Below are 15,466 nucleotides of genomic sequence, written 5' to 3' on the forward strand. Positions count from 1 at the left end.
TTGTTTATCTGAGAGAGAGCCAACACTGAAACCTTTGCCCTGAAATTACAAACACAATAATCCCTGTAAACCAGGGGTCTTCAACGTTTTTCAGGCCAAGGACCACCTAGCTGAGAGAGAGATGAAGCAGGGACCCCCTCCTCTATATCGTATAAAATTGTGTTTCAGATTCAACATTTTTTGTTTACGTGGTCTGCTGATCTACAAGCTCACAACGCCTCGCGCTGCGAGGCGTTGTGAGCTTGTAGATCGGCTATTTTTGGCCAAAGTTCTCCTCAGAAAAGGGATGCTAGGGTTCAAGTGGTTAAGGTAAAATAAAAAGATCCTATCACACAAAGATTTGGCGGACCCCCTGTAGTAACTCTGAGGACCCCCCCCGCTGTTGAAGACCCCTGTTGTAAACTAATGTTGCATCAATAATTGGCGACTTTAATGACTGTAATGAATGGTAACCTCTCATATTATATGTTTATTCCATGAAAACGCAGATGAAAGCAGTATAGCAGTTAAAGCTTGTTGTATACGCTTTAGGACTAGTGGACCCTTAAAGGACAACTTTGTTTTTTTACAACCAAGGTTTATGTTTTAGATTGTAATTAAAGTAAATAAAAGATGATTTAAATGTACTGCTTTCTATAGTTTTAGCAATTTTCTCGATCTTTTTTTTACAGTGGGCCCATATTATTATTTACAGTAGCTTTTCTAGTCCCCAATTACTCACATCTGGACATCAAATAAAAAAGGCATATTTAGCCACCGGACAGAATGCCCACTGTAAAAAAAATATCGCGAATAATTGCTAAAACTATAGAAAGCAGTAAATGAAACAAAAATAACACTCATCTTTTATTTACTTTAATTACAAGCTAAAATATAAACCTTGGTTGTAAAAAAAAAACAAAGTTGTCCTTTAATTGACATTTGAATCTGCTTGCTAATTGGAAGCTAATTTCGACCACCCAACCCTAAACACCAATATGTATTGGTCTGTCTGTGTACACTAACATCCTCAGTGTTCATTTATTCATTCATTGTGTGAGTGTGAGTGTGCAAAACTCTCAGCGCTAGAATGATAGAGAGTAAAGATTATAGGAATAGGAGTAAACAGCTAGTATCATACAGTAATACTAATAAAATACCATTTACATGCACCAACTACATTTAAAGTCTGATCTGGAACAGAGGACTTTACTGTGTACTGAGAAAAAACATCTATCAGGTGAACCGTGGGGAGGTCAATGTAAATGCCCCTCAAAAGGATAATATTATATATATATATATATATATATATATATATACTGTATATATGTATATATGAAATAAACCTGTTGTTCTGTTATGTAAACAGAGAACGGGGATGAGGATGACTCTACGGAGCTGGCTGCCTCTGACCTCGGGGTCAGTGACCGTTTGGACCGAGTCAACAGCAACCGCAGTAAGAACACGCACGCGCACACACGCGCACGCACGCGCGCGCGCTCACACACACACACACACACACACACACACACACACACACACACACACACACACACACACACACACACACACACACACACACACACACACACACACACACACACACACACACACACACACACACACACACTTGTAATTCAACTAATCCTTCCAAGGAATGCTTAGTGCTTACATTATACGACATAATGAAGCAGACTTATAGAATGTCATGCATTTAGCGGTGAATGTATGGAGCTATAATAAACATAAGGCTATCATAAACATTCTTTATAATAAAACATAACGCTATCATAAAAATACTTCATGAGTTTGCCTGTATGTCACATACATTATACTACACTATAATAAACATAGCTTTGTGCTTCTCTAGACATTCTAGAAATATCCCTCAGGGAACCAAATGGTCTAAATGACATAATTGTCTCTGTGCGCTGTACATCATTATGTGTGTGTGTGAGCACATGCACATGCACGTGCACGTGCAGTCAAAAAAGGTCATAATTGAGGAGGTTGGCTTCATAAGTGAACAGTTAAACCAAACCTGTGTTTCACAACAATAAACTGTAGTAATGTTTTATGAAACAATATTATAGACATTTTCCTGCAGCTCATAATTAACCTAAAGATCTGCAGAGACGAGGAGATCCCTGTTACTGAACAAACACTTAGTGATTACTCTTATGTAGAGCTATAACTTCTTAACAAAGCACTAAAACACATCACTTCACCCTGTTATGACAGGGTGACCCATCATACAGAACTCTAAACTCAATGTACGACGTATTCATTTATCAGACACTCTTTATCCAGAGAGACTTACATTAAACAAGGTAAACACATACATAGAATACAGAGAGACAGCGTATAGTGTCTCATTCTGGACTACTGCAATAGAGTCCTGTTTGGGACTGGATAGGCTCCAATATGTCCAAATTCCGCATCCATTACAAACTCCTCCTTCTCACCTACAAACGTCAAAACCAATTTATATATTTACGATAAGCCCAACACGGAAGCTTATGAATGGCCAGAGTGAGGCACTGTTTTACCCTGCGCCGACCTGCGGTGTCAAAAATAATTTATTTTAACGCAAGTGAATGGGTTTTTTGACAAACTTTAGACTAGATTTTTCTTACCGTAATAAAAATTGTCATAAATCCTATATGCTTCCAGTCGCTAGTTTAAAGTCTCCTTTCACACAACCAATAGCATTCATTCCCCGCCCCGCTCTTGATTGACAAGCTACCCAACCAATAGCATTCTTTGGGGGTTGTTTTCCGGTTCCCTGGTCACATGTCTGGTCTCAACCAATAGCGCTTGAGTTCCGGCGTGGCCAACTGTATATAGTAAAGATGGGAGGATACACGTTCCTGAACTATCGGCTTCATTTTCGGTCTGTAGAAAGCAGGGGAGTGGCTTCGTCCATTCCTTTTTTACAGTCTATCAAAACGCCCTGTAAACTCCACAGAACCTCTCAGGCCCCCTCCATAAACTACCCCAACACACACACACACACACACACACACACACACACACACACACACACACACACACACACACACACACACACACACACACACACACACACACACACACACACACACACACACACACACACACACACACACACACCCTGTTGAACTCCCTCCTAATAGGGATTGGCTATGCTCCAACACTGGACTCTTTTAACGGTGGCTTGGGTAGCGCAGTGGTAAAGTCCCTGCCCACCAAACCCACAACCTCGGAGGTTGAGGGTTCGAATCCATCCGTGGTGCATCCGGCTTTGTCGAGCGTCTACGCGAACACAATTGGGCCGTGTTCAGGGGGAGGGAAGCCGGGTGAGGAGGAGGAGGAGGAGGGTGATATTGGTCATACTCCTGAGTGCTGGGGGGGGGGGGCACCTGTCAGTGGGGAGTGTTGGGCGGGAGGAGTAGAACGAAGGCTCTACGTCCTCCTGGTGGGGGCTCCTCACTGACAGGCGAGTCAGTAGGATATGACAGCAGTGACAACACAGACATGTGTGTGGGGGAGGAGTTAATTGGCATAACGACTAAATTGGGGAGAAAATTACGGTACAAAATAATTGACTACTCTGTCTTGAAAAGACACCTATTCTCTCAGGCTTATGGCATATAGTTGTTTGTCTGTTAGTTGTTCATTGTTTTTGATTTAAGGCGTCCTTGGGATCACAGGTAAACCATGAACCTAGCATCAGTCTAATCTAAACAATATGCTATCCTACTATAATTCTAGTAACCTCTGTAGTGGTGTCACCACCCGGTTCTCCTCAGTGGCTGGACCAATTGCTCTGATTTTGCACACAGCCATTGACTATTACCATCTGAACTTAACTGTGAAGCCCGTTTTTCAATTTCATCAAATCTCAGCTTCTTATTAGCGTTTATGTGTCAAACAATGTCGCCTCCCGGGTTGCCAGATCATGTGCGCATATCCCCCCACGGATGCGTCGACCGGGTATGGTCTAGTCAAAATAATAATCATAGAAACTAAAGGATACCAGGTAAACAATGAACAATGAACTCAGCATTAAATAACAACACATCTAAATGACATTCTAACCTTGTGGTCAGGAAAAGAACACAAAGTGTGCTTGGTCGTTATAACTATAAGGTCAGGTGTTTGTTTCTAAGCTTTTGTTGTCTTTTTACGTCTCGTCCTTTTCAGTCCCCGCCTTCCACGACCCCATCCTGATTGGAGGAGACATCGCCGTGGATACGGAGGCAGAGAAAGACAGTGATCTGTGCTCTACGATTGGCTGCCTGTGGGGGAAGTGGAACGACGGGAGAGTCTACATCCCTTATCACATCTCTAACCAATTCTGTAAGTACATACCACACACACACACACACACACACACACACACACACACACACACACACACACACACACACACACACACACACACACACACACACACACACACACACATCCCTTATCACATCTATAACCAATTATGTAAGTATATACCTGTATATACATATATCTGTATGCAGTGCCGGCTGCAGACAGTAATAAGCAGGGGGGCATTAATTATTCTAGGGGGGGCACCTGTCTGTCCCTCACGCGCGCGCAGCGCGCGTGCGTGAGGGACCCGTGCGCGCCCACGCTTTCGGTTATTGGATGGATATTTTACTTTTTTGGGGTGTTTTGTAACTCTATTTCGGTTAATTCGGTTCATTTACCTTGCCCCTATATGCACCAACAACAAATACAATTATAGCATTATAATGTCTTTAATGTAATGTCGGCATTGCATCTCCACAGGCACAGACTCCACAGCGGGAGAAAAAAAAGGCAGGCTATACTGCGCTGCGCTGAGCTGCGCTGCGCTGCTTAATTTTTTTTTTTTTAATTAAAAAATCTGGCCAATCTGAACTGGGGGGGCACAAAGTCTAATCTGGGGGGGCATTGCCCCCCAATGCCCCCCCATAGGGCCGACACTGTCTGTATACAAATCATTTGAAAATAGCCGATCTACAAGCTCACTGCGACGCATTGTGAGCTTGTAGATCTGCTATTTTCAAATGGCTGAAATGTATATATAGGGCTGAAGTGGTTTTCAAAATCAAAATATACAAAGTAACTATTAACTAAAGTTGTCAAATAATTGTAGTGGAGTAAAAGTACAAATGTGCCTCTGAGATGTAGTGGAGTAGAAGGAAACGTATTGGAAATTGGAAATTCTCCAGTAAAGTACAAATACCTCAAAAGTGTACTTAATTACATTTACTTTCCACCACTGTGTATATGTTCTATATCATAATGAGTATGTTAATACATTATAACTGCTACAGTTGGGGTGGTTGTATTTGGTCACCCTGCTCTTCTATTGACACCATCCTGTTTCTGGATTGACACACATTTTGAAGACTCAATTTCTCCCCAGAGCAAGCAGGCAGGCTCTATTAGTTCAGCGGTTAAAAACCGTCAGCTCTTTGCGGCAGGAGAGCCGCGGGTTCAAATCCGGGGTAGATAGTTACACAGAGGAGCTTTAAGCCGGTAGATGTTGTGTGTTCCCTCTGTCTGCATTCCTGTGGCTCACAGACCCATGTTTACGTCTCATTAAAACAGACCCATGTTTATGTCTCATTAAAATGTCTGAGACACAAACACAGCCTCTAACCACACTATGGTTGTGTTAATCAGCACTTCTTTACCAATTAGACCTTTCTATGGGTGTGGATCCTTATGGGAGGCAGAGCTGTCTAGAAGAGTGTGTGCGTTTGCGAGTGTGAGTGTGCGTGTGAGTGTGTGCATGCAAGTGTGCGAGTGTGTGGGTGGGTGCGTGCGCACGTGTTTTTGATGTTTTTATGTGTGTGTGTTTGTGTTTTTGTGTGCGTGCGTGCGTGTTTTTGTGTGTGTGTGTGTGTGTGCAAATTTGTGCGTGTGTTTTTGTGTGCGTGTATGTGTTTTTGTTTGTGTGTGTGTGTGCATTCGTGTGTGCGTTTTTGTGTGTGTGCGTGTTTTTTTGTGAGTGCGTGCGTTTTTGTGTGTGTGCCTGCGTGCTTCCGTGCGTTTTTGTGTGCGTGATGATTGTAAATAAACATACTATTTTCAGTGTATAAATTGAACTACAAATAAGGCTTAGTGTGTGTGTGTGTGTGTGTGTGTGTGTGTGTGTGTGTGTGTGTGTGTGTGTGTGTGTGTGCGCGCGCGCGCGCGTGCGTGTGTGTGTGTGTGTCCTGCCAGCCTCCACTCAGAAGGCCATCATCACCAGAGGTCTGGACTCATTCTCCACCGTGTCCTGTGTCCGCTTCAGACCCAACCGCAGACTGGACAAGGACTGGCTCAACATTGAGTCTGGGAGCGGGTACAGCACATTACTCACACGCTACAACACGCTACAACACACTACAACACGCTGCAACACGCTACAACACACTACAACACGCTACAACACGCTACAACACGCTACAACATGCTACAACATACTACAACACGGTGTTCACTCTCCATTCCGACATCTCACCACTCCGACTAGTGGCTTCCGCGTGCGGTTAAGGTTAGGGTTAGGGTTAGGTATAGGGTTCGTCAACGTCGGAAAGGCGACATGTCGGAAAAGAGAAATGCACCCCTACAACACGCTAGCTACAACACACTACAACACGCTACAACACACTACAACACACTACAACACGCTACAACACGCTAGCTACAACACACTACAACACGCTACAACACACTACAACACACTACAACACACTACAACACACTACAACACGCTACAACACGCTAGCTACAACACACTACAACACGCTACAACACGCTAGCTACAACACACTACAACACGCTACAACACACTACAACACACTACAACACGCTACAACACGCTAGCTACAACACACTACAACACGCTACAACACACTACAACACGCTACAACACGCTACAACACGCTAGCTACAACACACTACAACACACTACAACACGCTACAACGCGCTACAACACGCTACAATGTGCTACAACACGGTACAACAGTATAACACGCTATACAACATGCTACAACATGCTACAATGCGCTACAACACGCTACTATACAATACTATGTTCAACGCGTCGCGATGCGACGCGTTGTGAGCTTGTAGATCTGCTATTTTCAAATAGCCTAGGTATAAAATAGGGTTGAAGTGGTTAATGTATGTTTCATTATATCATAGTTTATATCTGAAAAGTAACTAGTTTTCAAATAATTGTAGTGGAGTAAAAGTACAATATTTGCCTCTGAGATGCAGTGGAGTAGAAGTAAAAGTATTGGAAATTGGAAATACTCAAGTAAAGTACAGATACCTCAAAATTGTACTTAAGTACAGTACTTAAGTAAATGTACTTAGTTACTTTCCACCACTGCTGTCATACAATTTACATATTGCATCCTTAATACTCAGTAATTTTTTTTATCATGTTTACACATAATATCTGTGTCGTCCCGTCCCATACAGCTGCTACTCGTACATCGGGCGTCGGGGTGGCATGCAGCTGGTGTCTCTGTCCACTAGGGGGTGTCTGCACCACGGGACCATCCAGCACGAGCTGCTCCACGCGCTGGGGTTCAACCACGAGCAGACCCGGGCGGACCGGGACACACACATCCAAGTTCTGGTGCAGAACATACTGGGTGGTCAGTGCTCATCTACATGTACTCAAATACTGTGTGTACAATTTACAATGTAGGCATTTAGCAGACGCTCTTAAAGACGCACTGCAGTGACATTTTCGGTCATTTTATTTTGAAGGTTCAGTCTGAAACGTCGGCTCAACCGACTCTAAACCAATCAGAAGGTCCCATCCCTTCAGGCTATGGGACGTTTGATCTCAATCACTTCAGCTGTGCGCAACACGGCTAGTGTTTGTTTACAAGTGAGAGAGAGACGGCCAGTGAAGCACGTTTGCTACCACCTGGCTTATTTCTAACCTATAATGTTTTCAGATACGTATTTTAGTGTGCAGATGAAGTTTAAAATGAGTAATACACTCATCTTCAATTAGATTAAAAACGGAGTATCTCTGTAATTAAAATCAGCTGTGTTTGAAGAACGTGCAGCTATGGGAATGAAACAGGTGCATGTACTGTAATCAAGATTCATTTATTTTCATGAAGGCTGCGTTATGTCATCACGCAGCACGTTTTCGTTTACAGGAAGTAATTGGCTTTTTAGGGACTTTAGATATAAAAATACACAAAAATGGGTTTTACTTTTTTTTTTTGGCATCTATTGTTAGGTATGCCCATATGATGACCACGGATATGCTCTAAAAGTGTGAAAAACATATTTTTCATACCTGCCATTGACGAGATTTCTCGTTTTTCTCCGCATGGCTCAGCCAGCCGTCGACGAGATTGGACGAGATTTTTGAATTTTTGAAAAAAAAAAATGCTTTTTACATTTTTTGTTTATCACAAAGGAAGCAAGAGATAACGCGATGCGAAGATTTTCTGCTCCATTCACTTCAATGTTAAAAAATAAACGGAGACAAAATTCACATTTTACCTATTTTTGCAATGTTATTCTATGGCAGGGAAGGGGGTAGATTGTGTATATACTCTGGCAGTTAAAGAGTACAGAGCTACTTACACTATAAAGGAAAACACGAGGTAATACATCTAGGCCAAGGACCCCTTAGCTGACAGAGAGATGTTGTATAAAATCATGTTGCATATTAAACATGTTCATAGATAGCGTCGTACTATTCATAGACGTGTGTATTTTCAGACAGTTTAATCACTTGAACCCTCAATACTTAGAAAACGTGTACTTGGTCTGCTCTTTCCCCCCCCCCTACCCCAAACTTCTTTGCTTGAAAATAGCCGATCTACAAGCTCACAACGCCTCGCAGCGCGAGGCGTTGTGAGCTTGTAGATCGGCTATTTTCGGCTAACGTTCCCTTCAGAATAAAGTGGGGGAAAAAAAGTTCCTATCACATAAAGATTTGGCGGCCCCCCTGTAGTAACTATGAGGGACCCCCTAGGGGTCCCGGACCCCCGTTGAAGACCCCTGATCTAATGCATAGAAACAGTAATCTAGGATCATAGGTAAACCAAGAACCTATCATCAGGCTAAACAGTATAATATATAGGAAGCATGAGCTCAGTGCAGGGCTCTCCCCATGCTGGCAGAGGGAGAGTAGCGCCCAGGATTACAGCTTGGGCACTGGGTGGAAAAATGGGTTCCAAAACTTGTGGGATAAACATTTTAAAAAATCTGTACATTGAACCTATACACGCTATAGAATGCCATATCTACAAATGAACCTGGCATCTGTACCTAACCACTTGAACCCTATAACCTCACTGTTCCGGGTTGAACATTAAGGTGTAAATTAATCTATCCCTCGTCTATTTTCACCAAAGATATCTAGGTCTCATTTCTCAAACGTTTTAATCTCAAGGAGCACCGTAACACTGAGAGTGTGGAACCAAATGGACCCTAAATGTATAAGGGTTCATTTGGTTCCAGTTGTACTCTCTCAGAACAATATAACAGCAATAACAGAATACCCGCACACCGGCAAAGATAGCCGATCCACAAGCTGTGAGCTTGTAAAAGTATAAAACAATCAAACCCAAAGTATTCTTTGGCACCCCTGGACTTAGTCACAGCAGCATTGAGAACCACTATAGACCTACGTCAGGCATGCGGAATGAGGCTATGTGACCGAAACGTTGCTTGTTAAAATGATTCACGTACTGTGCAAGTTGGCAGTGTGCGGGTAATCTTTTTTTTGTTGGGGTCCTGGGTTTTTAAAATACTTTTTTTTCATCGCCCCCTACAGGAATGGAGCACAACTTCAGGAAGGCTGTCACCAAGAACCAGGTGACACCATATGACTACAACTCTGTCATGCAGTACCACAGGTTAGTAGGACTACAACTACCATCATTCAATATTAATACTACAGATTAGTAGGATGACAACTACCCTCATGCAATAGTAATACCACATGTTAGTAGAATGCAATACCACGGGTTAGTATGCCTACAACTATGTCATGCAGTACCATACATTAGTGGGACTACATATCCCAGAATGCAATAGGTTAGTAGGACTACAAGTATGTCATGCAGTATCCCAGTATGCCACATGGGTTAGTAGTATGACTCCAGTTCCCATCATGCAGTAGTACAGATCAGGACCATTCAGTTCATTATGACTCCAGTTCCCATCATGCAGTAGTACAGCTACAGCACCATTCAGTTCACCTTTCAACCACACAACCTATATAGCTTGTATCATGGATTTTGTCTTTAGCTTTGTTAGACCCCTACTGCCATCTAGAGGAGAGAGAGGGGAGTAACACAGTAAGTAACGTAGTGTAAAAAGAGATATTTACTGGTCACACACCTAAATCAGCTTTACAAAAACTAATCAGGAAATCACAGGAATCTTAAAAGCTCAGGTTGACCCAAGGCTAAAATAACAAGACAAAACGTCATGCACACACATGGCTGAAAATGAAACAAGTTCCCCTACACACCAAACCTCTACCCTCCCTGCATGGATACAAGGTAAACAGAGGGTAAACAAAGGTACCACAACTTCATCTCTTTAAGACATTGATATTGGTTCTCAAAGTGGGGGTCCTTGGGGAATGGGGATGGTACCAGGGGGTCCCCAGCAAAATTAGCGTCACAATCATTTTAACCACTTTGAAAAAAAAACATATTTTATACTTTGGGCTATTAAAAAATAGCAGATCTACAAGCTCAGGTTAATATCGGAATACTGATAAATTATTGATTTTAGCTACAATTGCAAACATGACCCGCTTTGATTACTTCAGTCTATATTATAGTGGCTTCATGACTAGTATTTAAATATTGTCTTTTTTAGGTACAATGTATTTGTATTTAAGTTCATAAAGTTAACATAAGTATAACTAAATGCATTTGAAATTAAATACAAATGTTGCTTTTCAGGATTCAAATTTAAAAAAAAAAAAAAAAAAATCTGGATTCCAATTCAAAAGCAGCACAAATAGCAGATCTACAAGCTCAAAACGTGTCGCTATTTGTGCTGCTTTTATGTGACACAGAATGGTCTGACAGTATATGCATTGTGTCCCTCTGCCTCTGGAGTGAGTGTGGAAAAACAGTGGCCCTCTGCATCATCAAAGTTGCATCACCCCTGGTCTAATGCGTGAGGGGGGCCGGGGTTTTTTAACCACTTTTTTAATTCATTTGTGTGTGTGTGCGCGTGTGTGTGTGTGTGTGTGTGTGTGTGTGTGTGTGTGTGTGTGTGTGTGTGTGTGTGTGTGTGTGTGTGTGTGTGTGTGTGTGTGTGTGTGTGTGCGTGTGTGTGTGCGTGTCCACACAGGTATGCCTTCTCTAAGAACGGTCAGCCCACTATGATCCCCACCCCGGACCCCAACGTGGCCTTAGGCAACGCCAAGGAGATGAGTCACAATGACATCACCAGACTCAACATCCTCTACAAGTGTGGTGAGTGTACGCGCGCACGCACACGCACACGCACACACACACACACACACACACACACACACACACACACACACACACACACACACACACACACACACACACACACACACACACACACACAGTGATAGGTCAGACTTTCTTGGTATAAATTAGGGCTGGGACTGATTAATTTAGATTAATTAATTACAGAAAATTAACGCGATTAAAAAAATGTATCGCATTTTGATCGCACTTAGTTTTTGCACCTTCTCACTGGACGAGTTTCAGGCGTACCAGTGCACCAACCAACAGACAACAAACCCCAGTGCACACAATGGCAGAAGAAGTGGATCAGACTGCTTTGCTTGGCCCAGTGAATAGGAAATTTAGATTTAAAAAACTCTGATAAAAGCGTGGACCTGAATCTCTGAATATATTCCTAAAATTGCTGCACTTTATGGTAAAACTTGCACTGATCTGTTGGTCTGTTTAGAACCACCTTGATAAAAAAAACAGCTATATTATGTTGCTTAAACTTATGTATTCACTCATTGATTCATTCGTATACCAAAATCAGTTTGAACTGAAAAAAAATTGCTTCTCAGGTCAAATATTGATATGCGATTAAAATGCGATTAATTTAGATTAATTAATTACAAAGCTTCTAATTAATTAGATTATTTTTTTTAATCAAGTCCCAGCCCTAGTATAAATGTATAATTGTCTGACGTAATGTTTCTGTGTCGTTACAGGGAGTCTGTCCATGTGAGGAACTTCAACAACCTCATGGAATCATCATGTTTCTGCAGCATCATTAGAATGATAGTAATAGAATCATGTTTAGTATAATTAATAATAGCAATAGAATCAGTATGTTTCTATCTAGTCCATAAATAAGCTCCATTACTCTCTGATCTCTGCTCTCATGAAATGTGTGTTACTGCAGGTCACTGTATTACAAAACACAAGAAAAATATTACAGATTTTTGTTTTTTGCTTCCTATGTAAATATTCCATGCAATATATTGTCTTTTTGTTTTTCTGCTCTGAAACCATACATTACATTGATTCATGAACCACTTTCAACCCCTGTACTTATTTTGGGACATGTAGGCATTATAGACCATTTATTAAAATGTACAATTTAGGTATTTATCAGACGCTCTTCATCCAGAGTGACTTACAGCGTCGGTTCTCAAAGTGGGGTCCGGGGACCCCCAGGGGTACTTGAGGGGGTTCCAGGGGGTCCCCAGCTAAATGATGGATAGGAACCAAATATGGGTCTGTAACTCTGAGTGTACAAATGGAACCAAATGGACCCTTATGGGTCTGTAACTCTGAGAGTGTACAAATGGAACCAAATGGACCCTTATGGGTCTGTAACTCTAAGAGTGTACAAATGGAACCAAATGGACCCTAACGGGGAAGTGAAACACACACACAGCCTAGGAAACAGGTGAATAGGATCACAGGTAAACCATGAACCTAGCGTCAGTTTAAATAACCTGGTATCTACTAGGGGTGTCACGATTCACTTACCTCACGATTCGATTCAAAATCGATTCCTAGTGTGCCGATTCGATTAAAATTGCGATTCTGCGATTAATTGATATTCGATTCTGCGATCTATTGTGATTTATTGCGATTTATTGCGATTTATTTTCGATTTTCTACCCCAAATCACTTTGCTTTAATTATACTAGAACATTTTAAAACAATTCTGAACAATATAAACCATGAAAAGTTGAATCATACACTTCAATGAAGCCAGATCATGTCAGTCAGTCTTTCTGACATTGATGTCAGACAAAGTGCCAGTGAAAAAGGTACTACCTTATTAAAAAAAAAAAATCGATTTTGAACATTTTGAATCGATTTTAAAATCGTGGCATTAAGAATCGCGATTTATTCATGAATCGATTTTTTTTGACAGGCCTTGTATCTACAGTAAATGACACGTTAACCGTTGCATAAGTCTGCAAGGTCGTCACAACTAGGCAAAACTATTTAATTCTTAGGCCTATTCTTTAAAAAAAAGAAAAGAAATAGGGCTTAAAGGGATAGTTCACCCAAAAAACAAAACCCCCCCCGATGTATTAGTCACCCCACGGAGACTTGAATTCATGGATATTGATGAGTTTTTGTCGCATTACTAAACCAATAATTTGATGACCAGCGGACCCGGTAGACGGCGGTTCCGGTAGGAGAGATACATATAATACATATAATTTTGGGGGTCCTTGACGTGAAAAAGATTGAGCACCACTGATATAGAAACATACGTTTTTCAGAAAACTGTTGAGATTTAGGAGACATGTAGAATCGGCTTCAGGTCTCAATGGGTTAAGTGTCTTCATATATACTGTGGTCTACCTTCCCGTGGGACAGACACGTGTTTCTAGTCCTTGTGAAGGATCCAGATTGAACCTGAACGGTCTCAAGGTGTTCATGTTCCCATGCGTTCACTGCACACAATCTGTACTGTACCGTACAGCCGCGGCAACACTGTACTGTGGGACATAATGCTGATACTACAGAGCAGGGGTCTTCAACAGGGGGTCCGGGACCCCTAGGGGGTCCTCAGAGCTACTAAAGGGGGCCGCAAAATGTGTATGTGATAGGATTTGTTTTTTGTTGCATTAACCACTTGAACCCTATACAGTATCCCTTTCCTGAGGAGAACTTTAGCCAAAAAATAGCAGATCTACAAGCTCACAACGCCTCGCGCTGCGAGGCGTTGTGAGCTTGTAGATCTGCTATTTTTTTGGCAAAGAGGTGTAGGTGTATGTGGGAAAAAAGAGAAAAAAAAGGTTTAATCTGAAACGCAATTTTATACAATATAGAGGGGGGTCCCTGCTTCATCTCTCTCTCTCTTGCTAGGGGGTCCTTGGCCTGAAAAACGTACAAGAAGATCATGATCATCATATTGAAAGAAAGAAAAAAAACAGCGAAAATATTATGCATATTGTCACTGAAACCTTGTCTCTCCATATTTCATCTATTGTTATGTTTTTGTTGTCTCTAAAGCGTTCTCAGGGACCCCCAGGGGTCCTTGGGGGGGGGAGGTTCCAGGGGGCACCCAGCTAAATGGGTTAGTATCGCATGAAAAATTTTAACCACTTTAACCTTTTAATACTTTGGTTATTTTTGAAAAATGTTGAACATTTTTGCAAATCTTTAAATATGATAGTTTTTTAAAAAGCGAACATTTGTAACTCAAATCTTTGCTTCTGGGGGGCGGGGGGGGGGGGGGGGGGTCCCTGGAACAACATATTTTGACGTGGGGGTCCGTGGCCAAATACATATCATTTTGGGGGGGGTCCTCCTTGACATGAAAAAGTTTGAGAACCACTGCTCTAAAGATCTACTTTTTCCAATTATTTCTGCCGGTAATGACATTCTGATAACAGGGACATGAGGTTGAAAGTGGTGAAGTGTTGGATTTGGTTTTGTAGCTGGAACATAAGAAGTGAATGTGGTCCCTTTATTAAACACAAAGCTTAATAAAGCTTTGATTCCGTATCTATTGTCATTATTATTAGGCTAATTCTCTGCTCATGTACGGTGGAAAATAACTAACAGGGTCTTTATAAAGTTCACGTCTGAATCAAGATGCCATTAAAGGGGAATTTTAACTTCAGAAAAAAAAAAAAAAAAAAAAGCATTATTTTACACTTTGGGCTATTCAAAAATAGCAGATCTACAAGCTCATAGCGCGGCACTCGGTGCCGCGCTATGAGCTTGTAGATCTGCTATTTCTGAAAAACCATGAAAATGTGTGCAAATCTTTGAACATTACTCTTTTAAAGCGAACTGAAATCTTTGCTTCTGGGGGGTCCCTGGAACAAAATATTTGGAGATGGGGGTCCGCGGCCAAATACTGTACATAATTTTTAGGGGTCCTTGACATGAAAAAGTTTGAGAACCACTGATATAGAAACATATGTTTTTTTTTTTCAGAATACTGTCAGGATTTAGAAGACATTTTGTAGAATTGGCTTCAGGTCTTACTTTACGTTATGTGTTTATTTAATGCATATTAATGAACGTC

At 41.6% G+C, this 15,466-nt stretch overlaps 1 protein-coding gene across 1 annotated transcript in view; it reads left to right on the forward strand.

Moving 5' to 3' along the window:
• LOC311048501 (hatching enzyme 1.2-like) overlaps positions 1 to 12,501 on the forward strand; it is a gene marked incomplete at its 5' end in the record, with an annotated part of 17,559 nt that extends 5,058 nt beyond the window's left edge. The window contains 7 exons of the mRNA XM_084061760.1: positions 1,349 to 1,435; positions 4,165 to 4,320; positions 6,190 to 6,310; positions 7,439 to 7,617; positions 9,771 to 9,852; positions 11,312 to 11,436; positions 12,168 to 12,501. Of these exons, the coding sequence (XP_083917886.1) occupies positions 1,349 to 1,435; positions 4,165 to 4,320; positions 6,190 to 6,310; positions 7,439 to 7,617; positions 9,771 to 9,852; positions 11,312 to 11,436; positions 12,168 to 12,184 (767 nt within the window). The 3' untranslated portion in view covers positions 12,185 to 12,501. The remainder of the gene's footprint in view (positions 1 to 1,348; positions 1,436 to 4,164; positions 4,321 to 6,189; positions 6,311 to 7,438; positions 7,618 to 9,770; positions 9,853 to 11,311; positions 11,437 to 12,167) is intronic.
• Positions 12,502 to 15,466: the final 2,965 nt, after the last annotated feature.

Source organism: Gymnoscopelus microlampas (assembly GCF_963454915.1).
Source record: "Gymnoscopelus microlampas genome assembly, chromosome: 1".
NCBI lineage: Eukaryota > Metazoa > Chordata > Actinopteri > Myctophiformes > Myctophidae > Gymnoscopelus > Gymnoscopelus microlampas.